A 21,074-nucleotide genomic window follows, 5' to 3' on the forward strand; every position below is an offset into this window, starting at 1 on the left:
TCTAGTTCTAAAGAACAACTGTTTTATTATCATAATTTGTGAAAACAAACAGGGTAGACAGTTCAAGAAAGGACACAGACAGTGCCCTGTTTTAGGTCCCAAATTTCTTCTTTTTGATGGGTGGTGGGAGCTGAGCGATGATGTCATCCAGAGGCCGTTCTACTGCCACCAGGGTTCTTTCATCCAAAAGCTCCATGAAGAGTAGAGGCTGTAGAGAGATGGTACTGATTCTACCAGAAGTTAGGTTCCAGGGCTATTCCTGAAAAGACTAACTAAAGCTAAAAGGTTAGCCTAGTTTAAGCTGGAGCGATGTAAGTCTCTGACAATCCTTCCTGCCCTAGGACTCAAAAGGTTGGAAAGGTTGAGAGCTTTTAACTGAGTTCAATCATTTAAGATTTCAGCAAGATTTTTCCATGTTTCTCTGTATAGAAAATCTGTGACTCTCTAATTTTAGGAATCAATGTTAACAGAGGGCTTTGGAGCTAAGTTCTTGACAAACGGCAAGTTACAAATACATCAAGAATTTAATCATACTTGAATAATTTACAGAACCCCCCTCCCCCGATCCCAACCTTAAAAAAAGAATTCTGCAGACTCCCAAGAAAATATTCCAGGATGCCCAAGGAACTCCCATCTGAGAAACACGAGAATGAAACTTCTGAGTTGACACAAACAGCTATAGTATCATAACCTCAATGAATATTTGTTCTATTACAATGAAAAGCCTAGCCCAGAAGGGAAAGTCATAATAAATTCAATGACTTCCATTTGCTTGAAATTTATCTTGTGGAACATTCTCCACTGGAAGTCAAATTTAAAAGCCAGTTTTAACAAAAACAAGGACCCCAACAGAGCTCCAACATCATTTCTCACTACCTGTGTATTTCATTTTGGTGAAGTATGATGTGCCTGCCTCTAATATACTGAGGCAACAAAAATGAACTACAAACTATACGGGACAGACATCCTCAGAAAGGTTGCTTATTTCCCAAAACCAGGTTCTCTGCATGTAAAATGAAGATGCTCTTGGGGGAAGGGTATAGCTCAGTGGAAAAGTCTGTGTGTAGCATGCATGAAGTCCTGGGTTCAATCCCTAATACCTCCATCAAAACAAACACACAAACAAACCTAACCTCGCCCATAAATAAATAAATAAATAAATAAATAAATACGCTCTTGTTTTCCTACTGTGGAGCTTATTACATTTTGATAATATCACAAGGAACCAACTATCCAGAATATACTGCAAGATGTTTTACCTTATATATCTTAGAAATTTTAAAGGCATGAGCTGTGCGCCTCCTGATGACATCTGATTCATTTGTGGGAGGCAGTGGATTGTAGAGTAAGGTTTTGTCATTTGGAAGAGGCTAAAGAGACAAAAATATATTGTTTAAATCATTGTTTTTATCAGGCCTCTACAGATCAAAGGACTACAGTGATTTTCCAGGGATACACCATCTTCTAACCATCATATTATACACTTACTACCTCCTGGACTCCTCTTACTTCAGAAGAAAGCTGCAGCCATTCTTCCAGCTATTCTGTACAGTGTGGGAGTATGTGGCAAAGAGAGCTTGGTTCTCTACGCCAGCAAGATCAAAGGGCCCAGCTGGGGCTTCTGGCCAGCCTTGTCAGTAACACTTTGTGAGACAGGAACAAACCAGCATGGGTAGGAGGTCAGCTCACGAGGATCTGCTTTCTAGACTCTCCCCCAACCAGATCACGAACTGGCCAAGTGACATGTTCTGCCCAGGAGAAACCACAACCCAAACTACCCCCACTGATGTCACTGACATCTCAAGAGATGACCTGTGGCCAAGCAAGTGATATTTCATCTCTGACTTCCTTGGGAAATAGCTCTGCCTCACATGAGGAAGTGATGGACTTATCACCAACACTTGGGGGAAAATATGGGCTGATCTCGGCTGAGTTATAAAGAGGCAAGCGAGTGGGAGGGGCCCTTCCTGTATCACTCATCTCGCAGACGGCACTTGTCAGCCAGCTCTGCTTCCCACACCCAGAGGACGTAGGGTCCACGAGATGAGCTCTAGTGACACATCACCATGCACACCTCCTTTAGAGCCATCTGCTGTTTTCCCCATGTTCCTCCTACCCCCACCTTCACAGATATACCACAACACTGTGTGTTGGCTGTAATCTAAGCCCAAAGTGCATTACAGGCATGGCCACAGCTCACATTGCTCCTAGGAAAGAAACTGCCTGCCCATAAAAGACATGAAATTTGGGGTGAATCAAAACAGCAGCTGGCAGAGGCTGGAATCCAGAACAGAAAAAAAGGTTCACATCCCACCTAAATCACAGCCATGGAGGACGAAATTTTTCTAACTGGTCTTTTTTCAAGACATTAAGACCAACTTTCAAGCCTGGAGATAGTGTTTCAGTATATTCAGCCAAGGGGCACAAGTAGTCAAAACCTCAGCTTGTATCTCCCTTAATGAAACTGTGCCGTTCAGGCAATCCAGGGTGGAAAAACAGAAGTGGTTCAGCCAAATCAATGGTATTCCCTGATTAGGGTCACTTTCTGAATATGGACCTAATCACTTCCCTAATTAAGGTTATGTGCTGATAGGCAAAGCAGAGAAATGGTCAAATAAACAAAAATCAGCAGACAAGGGCCTTATCCCTTCCCTGGGAGCCTTAAAAGAGTGGCAGTGAAAATGAGGAAATGTGCAAAACAAAAACTCCTCTCCTCCAAAGAATATCCTAGCAACCTCTACCCTGATTTTCCTTCTTCTAATTTATTGTCCTTATTTGTTTTTAGAACTTAAAGATTCCTAAGTAAAGAAGAACAAGTAAGAGCATAGGTGGTATTGGTGAAGAACTCACCAATGACTTGTCAATGATGCAGAACATGTAGGCATCATGGAGAAGGATGTGCATTGGTCTCTTGGGATGAAAGCTGATGTGTGTGATGGGAGTATCCCTTTGGAGCCAAAGATGATGAAACCCCTGCTTCTGGATAGTCCGGCTCCATTCTGTATACTGTTTGTCTGGGATGCTGTACTCAAATACCTGAGGAAAGATATGATACAGAGGAAAGGCAGGCTGGCATCCAGAAAGACCAGAAGGGTCATCCCTAACCAGCAAATATCAGTACAAACCTTGACTGTATCATATTCAGCCATATGCATTCTTACAAATATTTTTAATAAAAAAAATTTAAGGTAAATTACAGAATAAATAATTCAAATAGCACAGAAGGTTTACAGTGAAAAACCACCCTGCAATATTAATACCTCTTTTCCCCAAGACAAAAGCGGCCTGTTTCTTATTTTCATCTTTTCAAAGATATTTTATGCGTACAATACACACTGTTCTGTATGTTGTATTTTTCACTTAGCATTGTATCATGGAGACTGACCTATATCAATGTATACATAGATCACTCATGCCCCCTTTGAAGGACACACAATAATCCACTCACTTCTTGGATTTACCATGGCTTACTTATCTAGTCTGCTTAATGAACATTTAGGTATTTCCAGTCTTTGACCACTACAAGTAAGGCATAATGATCATCTCTGTATCAATGTTTTCTTGTACAACTGAAAGCACATATCTGTAGGAAGAATGCCTAGGACCAGAACTTCTGAATCAAAGATTAGATATCTCCAAAATGTCCTCTGAAAGGATCATACTAATTTACGCAATATATGAAGTGCTTTTTCCTATACCCTCACAGCACTGTGTACTATTAACTCCACTGAGCTCTGTTAATTAAACAGGTACCAAGAAATTCCCTACTGGTTTTAATGACTGAAGAACTTAACTGAGAGATTTCATTTTCTGGATAGAATGTGTATGTGTCGGCATGTGTAAGTGTAAAAACTACTAATCAAAGCAGCCTGTGTCATCTGCCTAGAAGTCTACTTAAATGTGCTTCCTGGATCACATTTAATCTTCCCAACAGCTCAGTGAGGAGGGTATTATCAAGTTCATTTTACAAATGAGGATATATAAGTATTGATAAGTTAATAACGTATTCTGTAGCTCAGATATTTTAAAGATCTTCTTATAATTACATTCTCCTTACAATTCAGTATGGAAAAAAGTGGTAGACAAAGCACTAATTTGAGCTGTTAGGTACCCGATTTCACTATGGCCTGATCTCATCTGCAAAAGTGAAGGTGAATCATAATCCTTCATCACTTTTAACTCTCAAAATCTTATTCTATCCCATATCCAGTCTAACATCTGAGTCCATGTCATCTCCAGCCTAAAAACAATTCCTCCTCCCTCTTATGCCTCTTTATTCTAGAATCTCAGTATTTCACCAGACCATTGTACCCCATCAAGCCAATGGATATTGCTGGCCTATGATGCACCCAGGCCAAACACAGAAGTTTTACTTCACACAAGAGTAAACTACCTTTATATTGTCCAGTACTTTCAAAGGAAAACTCCCCCCAAATTGTCATTATCTTGGCTTATAAGTTACTATCCAGGAGGAAGAAATTAGAAAGCACTGGCATCTCTTACCTGCTGGTCAGAATGAGCAATGACAAGGTTGTTGGTGTTGGGGGCGATGGCCAGAGCAGTCACAGGGAAATTGTAAGCAGGCACTGTGCAGTGCAGCTGGGAACAAGAAACAGACACCAAAGACAACTCAAAAATATGATTCCTTCCCTCAGGAAAGACTGGATGGTCTCAGTCAGTTGTTTTAAAATAGTGTTTTGGAACTCAAAGGGGTCTATGGAAATTCCCGTAAGTGTCAGGCATTTCCCGAAACAAAAAACTTTAATTTCATTTTTTGAAAAAGCATGTTTAACTGCTAACAAAAGTGACAGCATTTGCAGAGAATCTCAGAGAAAAGCTTTCCCTGCTGTCTCTACATTTGTATGAATTGCTCATAAACACATCACTGAATGGGGAAGTTCTACAATGAATAGCTCTACACTGCATTTAATAGAAATGAATGCCTAGGCATGGACATTTATGTCCAGTTGCAAGGCATCTGCACCAGTACACAGGAACACTCTTCTGAATGCCAGGCAAGGCTCAAAGGGCAGTACATGCTCTTGCCACAGTGTAGCAACGATTAAGTCATGCAGTCAATAGGCAAACCCATTAAATACTTCAGTTTGATATTGTTCCATAAACTTTTTTTTTTATTTTCCATAAGCTTTGGGTAGTTCTTATCATTTAGATGAAGATGACAACTTGTAAGAGATCATTAGTGATTCAACTGAATGACAATATCAGTACCAGTTAGTGAAAAATATTTTCATGCTATCCCTAGTTCTGTTTAATTTTAAAATGCCTTGAGATTATGAGGCAAGCTACTAAAGGATATTGTTACTATCTGCATTTATTCATCTGGGTAAATTACCTCCTCAAAATATAGACATAACCTAGATGTTCATTCATTACCCATAAATCCTTAATTTCAAATTTCTGTGCATGAGTGGTTTCACTTTTCCTACTGACTGATTTTATTGTTACGATCACAACTTTTGGGTTCCAAACACGTAAAACATTCTTGGTTTAAAAATAAAGCCCAGTAGTTTTCCAGGTCATATCAATCTGCCTTCAGTTTTATAAATGCACAGCTAACTTTCTCCTGTTTGCTGCTACTAAAGCCCATGCTCACCTTTAGATGTTTTACGCTGTACACATGGACTCCAGCACTGGTACCTGATGCAGCCAGCCAATTTCCATCTGGACTGACTGCCAGAAGACACATGGACTCCACTGTCCCTGTAAGGAGAGAACAACAGTTAAGTCTCTGAATTCAGTGTCTACAGACAGCCTGGTCCTGATGATGATGGCAAAAGCCAGTAAGACCTTCAGGTTTAAATACTGATAGACAATTTCTTGATAGTTTTGCAAGTAAGTTCTAGATGCTAATCTGTCTACTATTTTAATTTAATTAGCCATCCTTCAGGTAAAGAGGAGCCAGAGAGATAAACTGCAAAGCAGTACTTGCTCAGGACTGAAAGAGTGACTATCACAAGAATGGAGATTCAGGGTAACAGCTACCACCAAAATCTATACTTTGGTTCAAACTCCTTTTCCATCAAATGACTTTTTTTTAAATTGAAGTATAGTTGATTTACAATATTGTGTTAGCTTTTGGTATAGCGCATAGTGATTCAATTATACACATGCCACTCATATGTGTATATATATATATAATACATATATATTTTATTATGGGTTATTACAAGATATTAAATTAAGTTCCTTGTATTATACAGTAGGGTCTTGTTTATTTTACATACAGTGGCTTATCTCTGCTAATCCCAAACGGAATTCTAACTTTTCCCTCCCCGACCCCCTTTCCCCTTTGGTAACCATGTTTGTTTTCTCTGTCTATGAGTCTATTTCTGACTTGTAAATAGTTTATTTGTATCATTTTTTAAGATTCCACATATAAGTGATATCATGTCATATGTCTTTCTCTGTGTGACTGACAGTATGATCATCTCTAGGTCCATCCATGTTGCTGCAAATGGCATTATTTCATTCTTTTTTATGATGAGTAGTATTCCATTTTTCATATATATATGAAAATGTATACACACACACACCCCCCCATCTTCTTTATTCATTCATCTGTCGATGGACATTTAGGTTGCTTCCATGTCTTGGCTATTGTATATAGTGCTGCTATGAACACTGAAGTGCACGTATCTTTTCAAATTAGAGTTTTCTCTGGATATATGTTCAGGAGTGGGATTGCTGGATTATATGGTAACTCTTACAGTTTTTTAAGGAATCTCCATATTGTTTTCCATAGTGGCTGCACCAAATTACATTCCCTCCAACAGTGTAGGAGGGTTACCTTTTCTCCACACCCTCTCCAGCATTTATAGTTTGTGGATTTTTTAATGATGGCCATTCTGAACAGTGTAGAGTGATACCTCTTTGTAGTTTTGGTTTGCATTTCTCTGATAATAAGCGATATTGAGCATCTTTTCATGTGCCTGTTGGCCATCTGTATGTCTCCACTGGAGAAGTGTCTATTTAGGTCTTCTGTCCATTTTTTGATTGGGTTGCTTGTTTTTTTGTTATTGAGTGGTATGAGCTGTTTCTATATTCTGGATATTAACCCCTTGTCAATTGCATCTTTTGCAAATATTTTCTCCGAGTCCATAGGTTGTCTTTTTGTTTTGTTTATAGTTTCCTTTGCTGTGCAAAAGTTTGTAAGTTTGATCAGGTCCCACTTGTTTATTTTTGCTTTTATTTCTAATGGGAGACTGACCTAAGAAAACACTGCTACAGTTTATGCTAGAGAATGTTTTGCCTATGTTCTCTTCTAGGAGTTTTATGTTGTCCTGTCTTATATTTAAGTCTTTAAGCCATTTTGAGTTTGTTTTTGTGTATGGTGTGAGGGAGTGTTCTAACTTTATTGATTTACATGTGACTGTCCAGCTTTCCCAACACCATTTGCTGAAGTGAATGTCTTTTCTCCATCGTATATTCTTGCCTCCTTTGTCAAAGATTAATAGACCATAGGTGTGTGGGTTTATTTCTGGGCTCTCTATTCCATTCCACTGATGTATATGTCTTTTTTTTTTGCCAATACCATGCTGTTTTGATTACTGTAACTCTCTGTAGCATCGTCTGAAGTCTGGGAGGGTTACGCCTCTAGCTCCATTCTTTTTCCTTAGTATTGCTCTGGCAATTCTGGGTCTTTTGTGATTCTGTATAAATTTTAGGATTTTTTTTTCTAGTTCTCTGAAAAATATCTTGGGTGATCTAATAGGGATCACATTAAATCTGCAGATTGCTCTGGGTAGAATGGCCATTTTCACAATGTTAATTCTTCCAATCCAAGAGCATGGGATAACTCTCCACTTCTTTAAGTCATCTTTAAGTTCCTTTATCAATGTTTATAATTCTCAGCATCTAAGTCTTCTACATCCTCAGTCAGGTTTATTTCTACGTATGTTTTTTTTGGATGCAATTCTAAAAGATGTTTTTTTTACTTTCCTTTTCTGATCCAAATGATTTTTAATCAAAGTTACAAACAGCAGATGCAATAGGCTTGAGGCATATCTTTAATTTCCTGGATGCCTGCTGCATATTTAGCACTAAGGGAGCATGGGCACATGTGAGCCATCTTTGTCATGAAGTAATTTTAAATCAACCTGGCATCATGAATACTTATGTGGGATAAAAATCAGTGACGCTATATGCCAAAATAAGTGCTGCATATATCACTCCTAAACAATGAAAACGCATTATAACTAGACAAAAACCGGATGCTAAAGGATGAATGAGGTGGGTAGAAAAGAATGGAAAACAGTGTGAGCAAAGTGACTAGGACAAGAACACACAGGTTTGAGGGCTGTGAAGAAACCAACTTGACTGTAAAGGGACATGAGGTGAGAGAGGAGGAAGAAATAGTTACATATACAATGCAGAGCCCAATTTTAAAGGGGTAAATGCAAGGTATAAATGATCGAAGTTTTATAATAAAAACATAGCTAGGTACTCAATAAATATTGTCAGTTTTCGTTATCTGAGTCCTAATTTGTATGTTTATTTTCCTGTTTGCTTCTAGAGCTTATGAACAGTGAGAGTTTAAGTTCAAAGAGTTGATTTTCCAGGCTGATGGAGTCTAAATGACAGTGAAGCCACTACAGTCCAGGGCAAGGGAGAAGGGAAAAGTCCCACAGGAAGTACCAGGTACTAAGTCCTTAATAATTAACTCACCAATAGTTAGCTACACATGTCACTCATTCATGCATACTCATTTCTCCAAACATATGGCAAGTGCTCATAAACCTTATGACAGGTAATGAAACTGCATGTATAAGCTCATCTATATAAAACAAACAACCCCCTAAAATTAACATGTCCACACAATACCTACAATGGCCAAGCACATATTGGAAATACACAAAAATAATAATGGTAGTTATTTCTGGGTGTCAGGATTACAGATGATTTTAACTTTCTTCTTGTGCTACTAACAAAACTGCAAGAAGGGTAATGAAACTTCTCTGGCTCCAAATAAGGAATCAAAAACCCAGTGAGAAAAGAGTAGGTGTGAGGAACATTTCAGATCTCATCAAGCATTTTCATTTGCCAGGTATCTCCTCCTACTTTAAATTGCAAACAGGTGAGTGAGTGCATAGTTTTTGTAGGGTGGTGAAGAGCATTAGTGAACCCCCAACAACTGAGGTTTCATTGGGGAAAAAAGGAACATCAGTAAGTGAGAACTCTCTCCCATGGCCAGTTAACAGCAACCTCTCACCTGACTGAGGCTGGAAAGTATGCAGGTGCTTGAAGCTTCCTTCCAGCAGCCGAATGACATGTAGAGACCCTTGATTTGATGCCACAAAGAGCTTTGTTGAATCTTCAGAAAACAAAATCTGAAGGGCAGAGCGAAGGAATGCTGGCATTTTGGAAACCTTGGGGGAACCAGGAGTAAAAACCAAAAAGAGAAGTTAGACTCAGAGCCCATTAAAAATAATCATAGCCAGGCTTAAATCACATGAATGTTTGTCTCTAAGGAAGCCAATCAACCAAGGGCTTGGAGCATGCCTACCGTAACCCATCCACCCTCCTTTTCATCTCCTCAAAAGCCTAAACTTTACCGCCACTATTTGGCATTTCCCTACTCCTCCAAAAACATAAGTTTAAACGGAAATAAAAGACTGTTTTATAATAATTTTCTCCAACTACCTTTTCACTGAAAAAGGATTCACATCCAGTACATTTCCACTTCATACAAAAATCACCCACTTCTGAAGTTTGTTCTTGTTCAACCAGAAACTGGGCTATCACTTACCCTTTGGAGGCTTATGTTGTCGTGTTCATGACTCAAACGATAGAGGAAAAACCGAGAAGTTGTAGAATAGGCTATCCAACTTCCGCATGGGGAGATACAGCTGCAAATAATGTTCTCAGGACCCTGGCAGTGTTAGGAAGCAGGATGAATGGTCAAGTAAAACTTCACATGACATTTGAGTTTTTAAAAATTTTTACATTTTCATATTATTATTTTCATTATACTACCAAAAGAAAAAACACATTTCTTGTATTCACTCATCCATTAAATTTTGAATGCCTGACATGATCACAGGAAACTCAGTTCTGTTCTTCATGCATATAATTGAAAATTTTACAGTTTATGATGTCAACTAAGAAGCCCTCAAAATTCAGAATGAGAAAATGTTCCAGATTTCAAAAGCTGAACACATAGTTAAACTTCTTTACCTTTGCTTTGAGGTGCAGTAAATGATCTGCATCTTTAGAGAGTGGAAGGGTATCCCCATTCTTTCCTGGAACAAGAAATATCCCTGAGGTTTTCCTTCCCAAAGAAAGGTTATCCATACATGTTTTCTTTTAGAAAGTCATTCCTGATTAGAATGAAATCTCTACTAGTGGGAAATGAGGAAAACATCTGACTTAGTAAGCCTGCAGTTTTCTGGCGTGTGTAGATGAAGACGAAAGCAGCAAGCACGTTCTTAGCTTCCATGTGGGGCCCTGGATGTGGCCTGTGGCATACCACTATTTCTCTGAAGCTGCACCCACAGACAGGCATGCACGTGGGTGGAAGTGGAGTTGGCACAACCTCGACTTCAACTTCATTTGCTCATTTTGGAACCTAAAGCAAAAACCTCTAATTCACCATAAAACAAAAGGACCTGATCATGTATGTCATACATAAGGTCATGAGGCTATCATGCTGGTAAGATCCACGTGACCTCCTTTTTCACGCAGGCCCGTCACTACCCGACATTAAAGCTTGTCATTTCTCAACAGCCTGGTTTGATGCTGGTCAAGCCCAGGTGAACTTTAATTCCACAACCTCTGCTACACCCCACAGTGCACCTTACAGAATCACAAACTTTTCAGATGATTCAGTGTCCTGCTAACCATTTTAACACTGTGAAGAACTCTGGTCTACCCAGTGGGTGGGAAAACCGTAAGTTCCAATGACACAGAAAAATCTACTTCCATGTTTCCACAAGCAGTATTTCAACTACAATTCTAATTCTGGCTTCTCTCATCAGTTTTCTGATTGGAAAAAACTTTCTCCCATCTTACCTGTTGCAACTGTAGATCCCAGTCGCCAAAGTTCCAAATGATGAGCAAACTGGAAGAGGAGAAGCTGCCTCTTTTTTGCACAGGAAACGAGACGTCGCTGTATCCAAGAATTGAAAAGACATGAACAAGCCAGCGTCATCTATTGCCTCGGTAAGTGGATACAGCAGCGACATCTCAGAACATTTTTTACTGTTGAAATGCATTTACTTGATAAAAATTTCCTACGTACCACCATATGCCAGGCACTGTCCTAGGATCTAAGGACACAGTGGTAAATAAAACCTAGTTACTGCTCTCAAGCTTACAGTTTAAAGGGTTGACATAAAATTAAATAAAATTAAATAGGCAATTACACTAAGTGTGCTAAGAATTTTAACATGGCGAAGCACAGTATGTAATGAAAAAAAGTAGAAAGGATATTTAAACTAGCCTCATGACGGTAAAGACAGGAGCCCAGACGAAGTTCACTGGGAAAGACCAATCAGGCAAGAAGGTAGGGCAGACCATTCCAAGCAGAGTGATGGCATGTGAAATAGCTCAGAGGTAAAAGAGCATTAGATGGAATAAAAAAGTCTTTCAGAACAGCCAGACTGGGTGGGGATGGGGGAGTGTGTGAGAGCAGAGATGAGGGAAGATGCCCTCTCCTCCAAATGAAGATAGGTTTCATAAGCCATGCCAAGCAATTAGGTCTCTAAAATGAAGGCAATGGAGACCAACCAAAGGTGTTTAAGCATGGAGTGATAAATAAAGTGGCTTTTTGAATAGATCAATGGAGAATAGGCTGGAATGACACAAATGTAAATTAAAGGAAATCATTAACAAGCTACTGTAAAGAAATCCAGTTGAGAAGAGGCACTAATCCAAACTAAGATAATGGCAGTGTAGACAAAGAGAAATGACTAGATTCAAGAGATAATGAGGCAGACTCAGTAAGTTTTACTGGCTGAATGGAATGCAGAAGCAGGTATTAGGGAAAGGAGTTTCTAGCCTGGGATGATGACTATTTACCTAGAAAGGAACTCTGGAAGCCTGGATTTTCCTGCTCCCACCCACAATAATAAAGAGCCTAGCCTTAAAAACAAACAAAATGCCCATAAACTACAACTATCTGGAAAAGGGGATGATTTCCCCAGAGACCAAACTAGAAGTGCTGCTGTAAAACTCTTGGCCCCTGTAAATATTTTTGCCAGAGGCTTGCCTTACAAACAGAAGGAAGACTGAAGAAAATAGGTAACTGCAGAAGTCCTACAAATCTGCCGTAGAAGAGTGAGCTGTGCCAGGCCTGTGGGTCAGGCAGATGGGGAGATGAGGGCATGGCGGGGGTTAGAGGATGATACTTACATGGGGAAAAGTGATTTTTCGGAGAGCAGCATCGTAATTCTTTACCTCCACCTTCTCCATGAGAGGACGAATGACTAAGTGAGTGTCAGTGCCTGGAGTGGGAGGGAGAAGGGAGAAGGCATAGGAGTTAGAAGGAGTCTTGAATGAAAATAACCAGAGCTGGGCAGAGTAGAGAAGCAGCTTGGCCAAGAGTGAAACCCACCTCCAGATATCAGTGCTGTTGGGCTGTGGGCCACAGCGCGCACGTCGTGAGTGTGATGCTGAAATGGCTTTGTCCGCACCCACTGCTTCTCGCTGCTGTTGGAAGTCACAGAGACCAGCTGAAAATGGAATACTGTCCCCTCGGCTGTGCCCACCACGAAACTGTCTTCTTGCTGAGAAATTAAATCATTAGGGAGGTACACTTGAGCAAAAACAGGGCCCAGTTTTAAAATATTCCCTGAGGTTTTCTCTCTGGGAAGCTTAGGGGAAAACCTACGCTCATAATTGGAAGGGAGGTTGCAGGGGTTTTTTTCCTCCAGAACCTAACAATTCTATCAGGGGAGCAAGCTCACAGAGATAACAATGCGCCCCCTACTGACAAATTAACAGTAAGTACTTCAAAGTGTTAAGTAAGAGTGCTTTCAATATAATACAAGCTAGACCTCATTAGAACAGCAACAAAACAGGAAAATATTGGAAAAGGCGGGAGGGGCCACAAAACTGATAGTCAAAAGACTGAAGTTTAGAAAACCCTGAAATTTACTGTCTTCTTTGTAAGGATGAATAGAGGGCAGGCTGAGGAGAGGAAGTGGCCTGATCAATATCATACTAAGACGCAGGTTCCCTGGTCCCCAGCTTAAGGCTCTCTCTCACCAGTATGTTGAGCACCCTAATTTGTTTTAAAAGGTCTTATTCTGTCTGCAGCTACTTTTTAAGGTACCTCTATAATCTCAAAACCATTTTCATTTTAACTAATTTTTTAAAATACACGTTTGAGCAAGAAAAAGACAAGAGTGTTTGATAGGGTAGTGAGAAAAATCAGGAATCTGGATCAGCAATTAACCAATCAAATAGAATAAAGACTAGGTGAGCCAGTCAAGAAAAGTGAGATATCTGAACATGTCTGAGCATGTAGCTGCCATCAACTACACACTTACTGTGCTAGAACTTCGTCATATCATCTCTAGTCCTTCAATAACTTGTAAGGTTAAGGATCATTTGCCCTCTCAGGAGAATCTATAAGAGGGTGAAATGAGCGTAAGTACTGGTATTCTTGTCTAGTGAGCCCTTTGACTGTCGTAGAGCTAGTTTACAACTCTGCAAACTGTAAAAAGGAGAGTGATGCAAAAGATTCTCTCGCCTACAAATGCAAAAGAATTTTGCCTGGTAGACTGCAACTGATTATTGCCATGTGGAGTCCTGCAACAATTTGTAAATCACTTCAGCATTCCTGATGGCCTTATATAACTGTGTTCTTTGATTTCTCCTTCAATGGCTTGTACCATCTTACTGGTTCCCTCATTAATCAGTTACAGAAAATCTCTGACATATTCCCATTTCATGTTTGTATGAGTCACAATTTTACCTCCCTCCCCACTCCAAATCATCACTGAATAGCCCTTTACACAGATAAGGAAACTGGAACTTCACGAGTTTACAGGTCTGTCAGTTTACAGATGTGACAAACATACATGACTAACTGCCTCCAAAGTCTTTGCTCAGGGCACAACCCACCACCTCCATCTTGCGTCAGCAGCCTTTGAGGTCACTGGCAGGCACGTGGTAGTGGAGAAGGAAGGAAAGCACTGAAGGGCAGCACATAAGGTGGCTGCTCCCTCACCCTCATGTTCTCTAAGGATACAACTGGGAAACCATCAGCCCAAGGCAACAGTGGAGATTGTGAGTGGCTTGGGAACTCAAACTCTCTCTCCCTCACCTCCACTAAACAGTTCAAATGGCCATTTGCTCAAAGTCCCACCTACAGAGAGAAAATGGGAAGGAAGGCAAGTCTCCCTCACTCCACATCCTCTTTCCCGGAGGTGGAATCATAAAAGAACTGGAAAGCAAACACAAGAAAAGAGCTCTCTGGGGGTGCAGTAGGAACAAAGCCAGGGAAAAGCAGACCTGGAAGGAGTGTGTGTGTCCTAATTTTATCGAAGACTGACTGCTTCACACAGAGCAAAAATCTGAGAACTGACCTCTAACGGAAAGCAAATGTTCCCTACAACTCCCTGCAGGAATCAGTACTCACCTACTTGGGAGGGGTTGGGGAAGGTAAAATGCATCAAAGAAGGTCAAAGGACTGGGTGCTTGCCATGATTCACTCTTTAGTCAATGAAAAACCATTTAAAAGAAGTCTAAAAATAATCAGCATTTCAGGCAAGAGAGTGAGAGAAGTCTTGAAATTAGGATCAGTTCCAAAAGAGATGTGAAAATGGTAATACCACACTCATAGTGCCAAACACTGTACTTAGCACTGTATAAGCACAGTCCATTTAATCTTTCCCCAGACTCTATGAGACATGTATTACTAGCATCCTTGCTTTCACAGAGGAAGAAACCTAGGCTTAGAATGAAGTCATCTGCCCAAGGAAGGTATGTAGCTACTAAGTGGTACGACTGGGATTCAAACCCAAGTCTGCCTAACTCCAGAATCAGTGATAAGGATTTTTGAGGACTGGAATTTGTACAACTGTATTTTTCAATTAAAAAAAAATACCATAATTCATTAATTCTCAGGCAAACATTTCCCTACACCTTAACATCTCTGAAATCAGGATATCTTTTATCTGTCAATCTGTGTTGTGTGTGACATCTTCAGATAAAGAATGAACAGCAAAACTTGCAAAATGGCTGTTAAAAGCCTAAAACAAAATACTGAGACACACAGTGGACTATTTAGTATTTAAATAATTACATTTTAAGCAAGCATGAGTGATCGCTACACTACATACTGGATATCCACATTTAAGGTAGCAAATAATGTTCAAACTAAGAAGGAAAAGAATAAAATATCTAGTCAACAAACCTCAAAGTCACTTCCCATGCCTCACTGCTAAAATATCCACAGGTTTCTGAATAAGAATTCATCTTACCAAAAGGGAAGAGGCACACATGTTCAACACTAATCTGCTTATGTTTTACTCACATAGGAGAAAATCAGTATTTTCAAAATCACTATAAAATTATCTTCTAATTTCCCAAGATAGAAAGCAGAGAGCAGTCATACAGAGAGGAAATAGTGCTTCTCAAGGTTTGTCTAGGGTACTTGTGCCTTATCTCCAGTCAGACTGGACTAACTGGGGATGGGGAATGTCTGAAGAACACCTCTCCGCTAACTAATCTTTAGTTAGAGAATAAATTCCTAACTAATTCCTGAAGAATAAGAGAGTTCAGGGAAATTATGTGGGTTTTCAAATGTGTTTTCCTAAACTCATCTTCCTCCAAAGCAACACTGAGGATTAGGAAACAATGTGGCACATCATGGACACAGCCTTCTCTACTCATCCTCTGGGCTGTACAGGAACTGCTTAAAACAGGGACTATACTCACATCAGAGACGGCAATGGACTGCACGTCTGCATTCGCGATTAGGTGGTTCTTCACAAGTGTCCCAGTAGCCGAGTCCCAGAACTGCACCTTCCCAGCAGAGTCCACACTTATGACAGTGCCATCAGACAAGAAGGCCACACCCCATATGATACACTTCCGCTTAGACACACCCATGTACTGCCTATCCACAAGCATCTTATGAATAGCACTTCCTGAAAAAGAAAAGAAAAGCCCACATTTGAATGGGATTTATTTCTCCTTTAGTCTTCAAAAGCTGCCTGTGGTAGGCATCTGTTAAGTCAACTGCCTGAGCATAGACCACAGACAGCCAGTAAACAGCAGTTATGGTGAACTCAGTTTTGGAACACCAAAATGGTTACCTAGAGACAGGAGGTGGTCGTGGGGGTGTGTAGATAAAAGAAATTTTTGCTAGGGAGGTGAAATGGAAAAGAGACGAGATTTTCCTTAAAAATGGCCAACTACGCACGTGCTCACACACACAGGCACACACATTACTCTCTGCTCTTTTCCAAAACACCACTGGAAAAGGAGAGAAGACAACAGTGACAAAATCTGGGGAACTGGAAAGCAGGCATGGAGCAGTAAGTGACTTAGTGGAACCCTGAAACTAAGTACCAGGTCAGCAGCGGGGAAAGCCAAGAAGTCTCTTGATTTATACCACGGAATTCTCAGAAGACTCAGGAACTGGTGACTCTAGATACTCCGGAAACAGAGGTGAAAGTGGGGCTAAAAGGAGGGTTTAGCTGAAAGAAAGTTTAAGAAACCTAGAGAGTCCTTCACGTACCCATCCCATAACTAAGAAGCCAGGTAACTTCCCAAATTCCACCTCAAAGAAGACTAAAGACTTATTCTCCAAAGAGGGATATTGGGCACAACTGAGGGTGGGAGTACTAGATGGAACACAAAAACTTACTAAGTGATTGTTGAGAACACTAGTCTTCTTCTTCTCGGAATGCTCGCGGCCAAGCTTATGATCACCAGGCAGAAGAATGAAAACCATTTCCAGGAAATAGAACAAGCACAAGAGAAAAGATCAAAAGAGCCCCTCTTTAGAGGTTCCCCAAACTAACAGTCCAGGTAGACTGCTCTTCAACGAAGCCCAGGTGTACTAAGTGCCACTCATGTGGTGATGAGAATAACCCCCAGACACGGGAGGAAAGCCTTCAAAACAAAAGGCAGAGGCCAAACGGAGCACCAGAAAAAGGTAAATAAACAACAAGTAGGGAAAAAGCCAAGGTGAAGAACACTTGACAAATATTATCATGAATAGTCCTAGAGAAGAGAAGAGGTAGTACATAATGAAACAAAAAAGAATGCTGTAAAAGAGAACATTCAGGAAACAAAAAAGAACTCTGGAAATGAATGGCAGAAATTGAAAAACTCAATAAAAAGGACTAAAAGATAAAGATGTTACAAACTCTCCCAGGAAGCAAAGTAAAAAGTCAAAGAGATGAAAATAACGGGGGGTGGGGAGGGGGATTAGAAGAGCCAATATTCAAACAATAAAATTTCAAACAGAGAAAATGGAGAGAAACTCATTTATAAAATTATTACAAGAATTTTTCTCACAACTGAAAAACATGGGGTTTTGGATTAAAAGAACATATCAAATGTCTGACACAATTGATGTTAACAGATTCACACAAGAAACATACTTACGAAATTTCAGAACAATAAAGAAAGGGAAGATCCTAAAAACTCGCAGGAAAAACAAAAACGGTATACAAAGGACCTACTCTCAGAGTGGCATCAGAGTTTATAATAATACTAGAAGTGAACAACAGTGGAGCCTTGGCTTCAAAATTCTAAGGGAAAATAATTTCCAAACTAGAAGGCTTTCTCATGAACCCTTTTTCTCAGGATCCAACAAACAAAGGAATAAATTAGGAATGTGAATGACGTGGCAACAGGGGACTCTACTTTGAGAGAAAAGCAAAAAAATCATTCAACCTGAATGATTGAAAAATCAGAGATCAAGACCTCACAGTTGTACAGCGAGCCCAGAAACTGGCTCTACTGGAGCAGAGTAGAGGCTCTGGGAAAGACTCCTTCAAGGAGATGAAAGTGGTGGAAAGAAAACCAGATGAATCTGAACCTAAGTTACACAAATGGAAGAATCTGGGGATAAATTAGCAATATATATGTATATATATTACACACGCTTACCTGAATGAGACAGAGACAGATAATGTTAACAAAAAGCACACAGGAAAGGAAAAGAAATTTACTATGCAAGTAGTATCTATATAGGCATAAGGATAAAAACATGAACTGCTAATCTGGACAAAGTTATAACAACCACACTAGGAAGATCAGGAGGAAGTGTGGGTGCATGTGGCAGAGGGCAGAGAAAGAGGGCTAAACAGTGGACGTCAATAAATAATGGGCTAAAACTGAAAAAAAATCAAAATACAGCATTTTAAGCATGTTATGTACAACACAGACAAACACAGCAAAAGAATCAGCTAAGAGTTGCAGGTAGTTGCCTCTGAGGAGTGGGAGAAGTGGGGATTCCTACTTTTCGGTGAGGCGGACTCCTACTTTTCGGTAAGAAGCCTTAAGAAGTCTTTGAGCATATGCATGTGTGAGTGATAATAAAAAACTTGCTTAACCATTGAGGAGAAAGAAAAAGGGGTCATGCCTGGCTTGCGTTTCCTCTACATGCCCACCTAACAAGTTGAAGTCAGTCTCATCACCAAAGGAGTCCATCAGCCAATTCTCTAGGCAAAGAACAGGGAAAGGATGTGGTTCTCTATCTTACTGATCTCATGTCTCACCAACTGTTACCAACATCTTATGTTCCTCAAAGACACCTGCTTTTACCAAGAACTGGTATACATAAATAGGTATTCTAATGTTCATAGTAAATGTCTTACTGGTTGAGGGCAAATCTTAGTATGAATTATGATGAAAGATACTGCATCCCATTGAAGAACCAAGATTCCCCAAAAGCAGCAGTAGTAATTCAAGAAAAAAGTGAGATTCATGATGACATCCCAGAAGGTTAACAAGAAGTTAGGCCCTAGAGGTCACTGAAAGCATGAGGTCTCAAGCTTTTGGAAACCCAGAAACATGAATCTGACAAACAAGACCCACACCCCAAATGAACTGAGAAAAACAGTCACCTGATTTGACATCAAACACACTAATGTAGTCTATGGAACCAGCTGCAACGTGGGTACCAGAGGGATGCCAGCTGAGACTCAGGATTCGACCTTGAGGGTTGTAAAACAAAAGAGAAAGTGACATACACATACATATAATGCAAAGGGTAAAAGGGTTCTTCTACAATGATCTGCAAGGTTAGTGTTCTACAGTCTTAGCTCTCATCTACTACACTTACAAAGAACTGTTTTATAATGGGTGAGGAAAAACTCTGCCCTGGGGCCCATGATAATGTATTTGATACTTATTTTTAATAATGTATAAATGGTTGATGGGAGTGTAAATTAGCACAACCTTTTGAGGGTGATCTGGTAGTAACCTAATAAAATTTAAATGTGCTTATTTGGCCCAGTAATTACACTGAGAATTTAATCAAAGAGAAATAACTGCAGGAGTGCCCAAATGTATCTAACAATGTTCATTACGGAACTGGTTGTAGCAGTAAAAGAAATTTAATATCTATCAGTAGAAGTTTGGTTAAATAAATTATAGAACACCATAAAACGGAATGCCATGAAGTCTGGCATAACTGACACAGAAAGATGTCTGTGATATACCAAATGAAAAAATAAGCTGAAAAACAAGTGCAAGCAATCCTGTATTATACAAAAAGTCTGGAACATTAGTTCCAAAATGTTGCCTACAGAGTGAAATGAGATACTCATTTTCTCTTTCACATTTGGTTAAACACATGAAAACTTTAACAAGCATTATATCACCTGTGTAATTAAGAGAGAATACCCAAAAGATAAAAAAAACAAACAATATAGGGATGTGATTAGCAGAGGATAAATATTATTACTGGACACAGAGAATACATGGGACACTTAACTATTCTCTAGAAGAGGAATTAGCCAACTATGGCCCAAAGGCCAAATCAGGGCCACCACCTGTTTCTCTAAGTGAAGTTTTACCAGAGCAAAACCATGCCCATTTGTTTAAGTATTATCCAGGGCTATTTTGGTGCTACAATGACAGCACTGGCAGACACTATATGACTTGCAAAACCTACAATATTTACTAGCTGGTGTCTTCACAGAAACAGTTTGCCAATCCCTGCTCTAGAAGTCAGTCTTAATTGGTCTAGGTAGAACACAGCCAAGTGTTTATAAAATTCTCCAATTCAGATTGAATGCAACAGCAAGATTAAGAATCACAGCTCCTAAAGAAAAAGTTCTAGTTTTGAGACTTCAGGCACACTTGCAAAAATTTCACAGAAATACTGTGAACTAACAAATGGGCCTATGCAGAAACATTAGCTTTCCTATTATGGGGAGGCAGTGGGGGTGGTGATCAGGTTTTATTTATTAGTTTATTTTTGACAGAGGTACTGGGGATTGAACTCAGGACCTTATGCATGCTAAGCACACACTCTACCACTGAGCTATACCCTCCCTTCCCTTAGCTTTCCTATTTTGGATTTCATTTTCTATATTAGTTAACCGTGTAATCACAATTATGCTACACAATGGAGAAAGCTTGAGCTAAGCATAGCTCCTAGCACAGAGTTGGCATACAGATAAAATAGTACCTGCACCCATTGGAAAATATCCCAATGCCAGTGGCTACTAACTGCCCCACCAAAAACGATCCTTACTTTTCTGCCGATCAAAATTTCTTTCAAACTGGATTTTCTCTGGGGTGACCTGAAATAGTTTCACAGATCCATCTTCACAGCCAACCTATTATGGAAAAGGATTTACGAAACAAAGAAGATAAGCATTTTATAGTACTAAATATACATATTTACAATTATATACATTTCCTCCCTAAAGCTATTACTTGCTCTGAAAGAGAAAAATAATTTATGAGAGGAAAACAAGTACTGGTATTAAAACACTGGTAGTATATTCCTGGCAGCCTTCATGTTCTAGCCAGAAAGCAGGCCAATTTGTGGCCCAATTCCTGCACAGGACATGGAGGAGAAATAGGATTCCACAGCACACCTCTGCTAGACTCATGGCCTAAATAAAAGACCCATTAAT

At 39.7% G+C, this 21,074-nt stretch overlaps 1 protein-coding gene across 1 annotated transcript in view; it reads right to left on the reverse strand.

Annotated features, from left to right (window-relative positions):
• UTP4 (UTP4 small subunit processome component) overlaps positions 1-21,074 on the reverse strand; it is a 26,067-nt gene continuing 4,993 nt past the window's right edge. Inside the window, exons 4-17 of the mRNA XM_010962539.3 lie at positions 20,687-20,771; positions 19,050-19,139; positions 15,904-16,115; positions 12,572-12,743; positions 12,370-12,461; positions 11,029-11,125; positions 10,195-10,259; positions 9,767-9,889; positions 9,230-9,386; positions 5,615-5,721; positions 4,504-4,599; positions 2,851-3,036; positions 1,260-1,370; positions 1-208 (exon numbers count right to left, since the gene is read on the reverse strand). Coding sequence (XP_010960841.1) covers positions 92-208; positions 1,260-1,370; positions 2,851-3,036; positions 4,504-4,599; positions 5,615-5,721; positions 9,230-9,386; positions 9,767-9,889; positions 10,195-10,259; positions 11,029-11,125; positions 12,370-12,461; positions 12,572-12,743; positions 15,904-16,115; positions 19,050-19,139; positions 20,687-20,771 — 1,710 coding nt within the window. The 3' untranslated portion in view covers positions 1-91. The remainder of the gene's footprint in view (positions 209-1,259; positions 1,371-2,850; positions 3,037-4,503; positions 4,600-5,614; positions 5,722-9,229; positions 9,387-9,766; positions 9,890-10,194; positions 10,260-11,028; positions 11,126-12,369; positions 12,462-12,571; positions 12,744-15,903; positions 16,116-19,049; positions 19,140-20,686; positions 20,772-21,074) is intronic.

Source organism: Camelus bactrianus, chromosome 9 (assembly GCF_048773025.1).
Source record: "Camelus bactrianus isolate YW-2024 breed Bactrian camel chromosome 9, ASM4877302v1, whole genome shotgun sequence".
Classification (NCBI taxonomy): Eukaryota; Metazoa; Chordata; class Mammalia; order Artiodactyla; family Camelidae; genus Camelus; species Camelus bactrianus.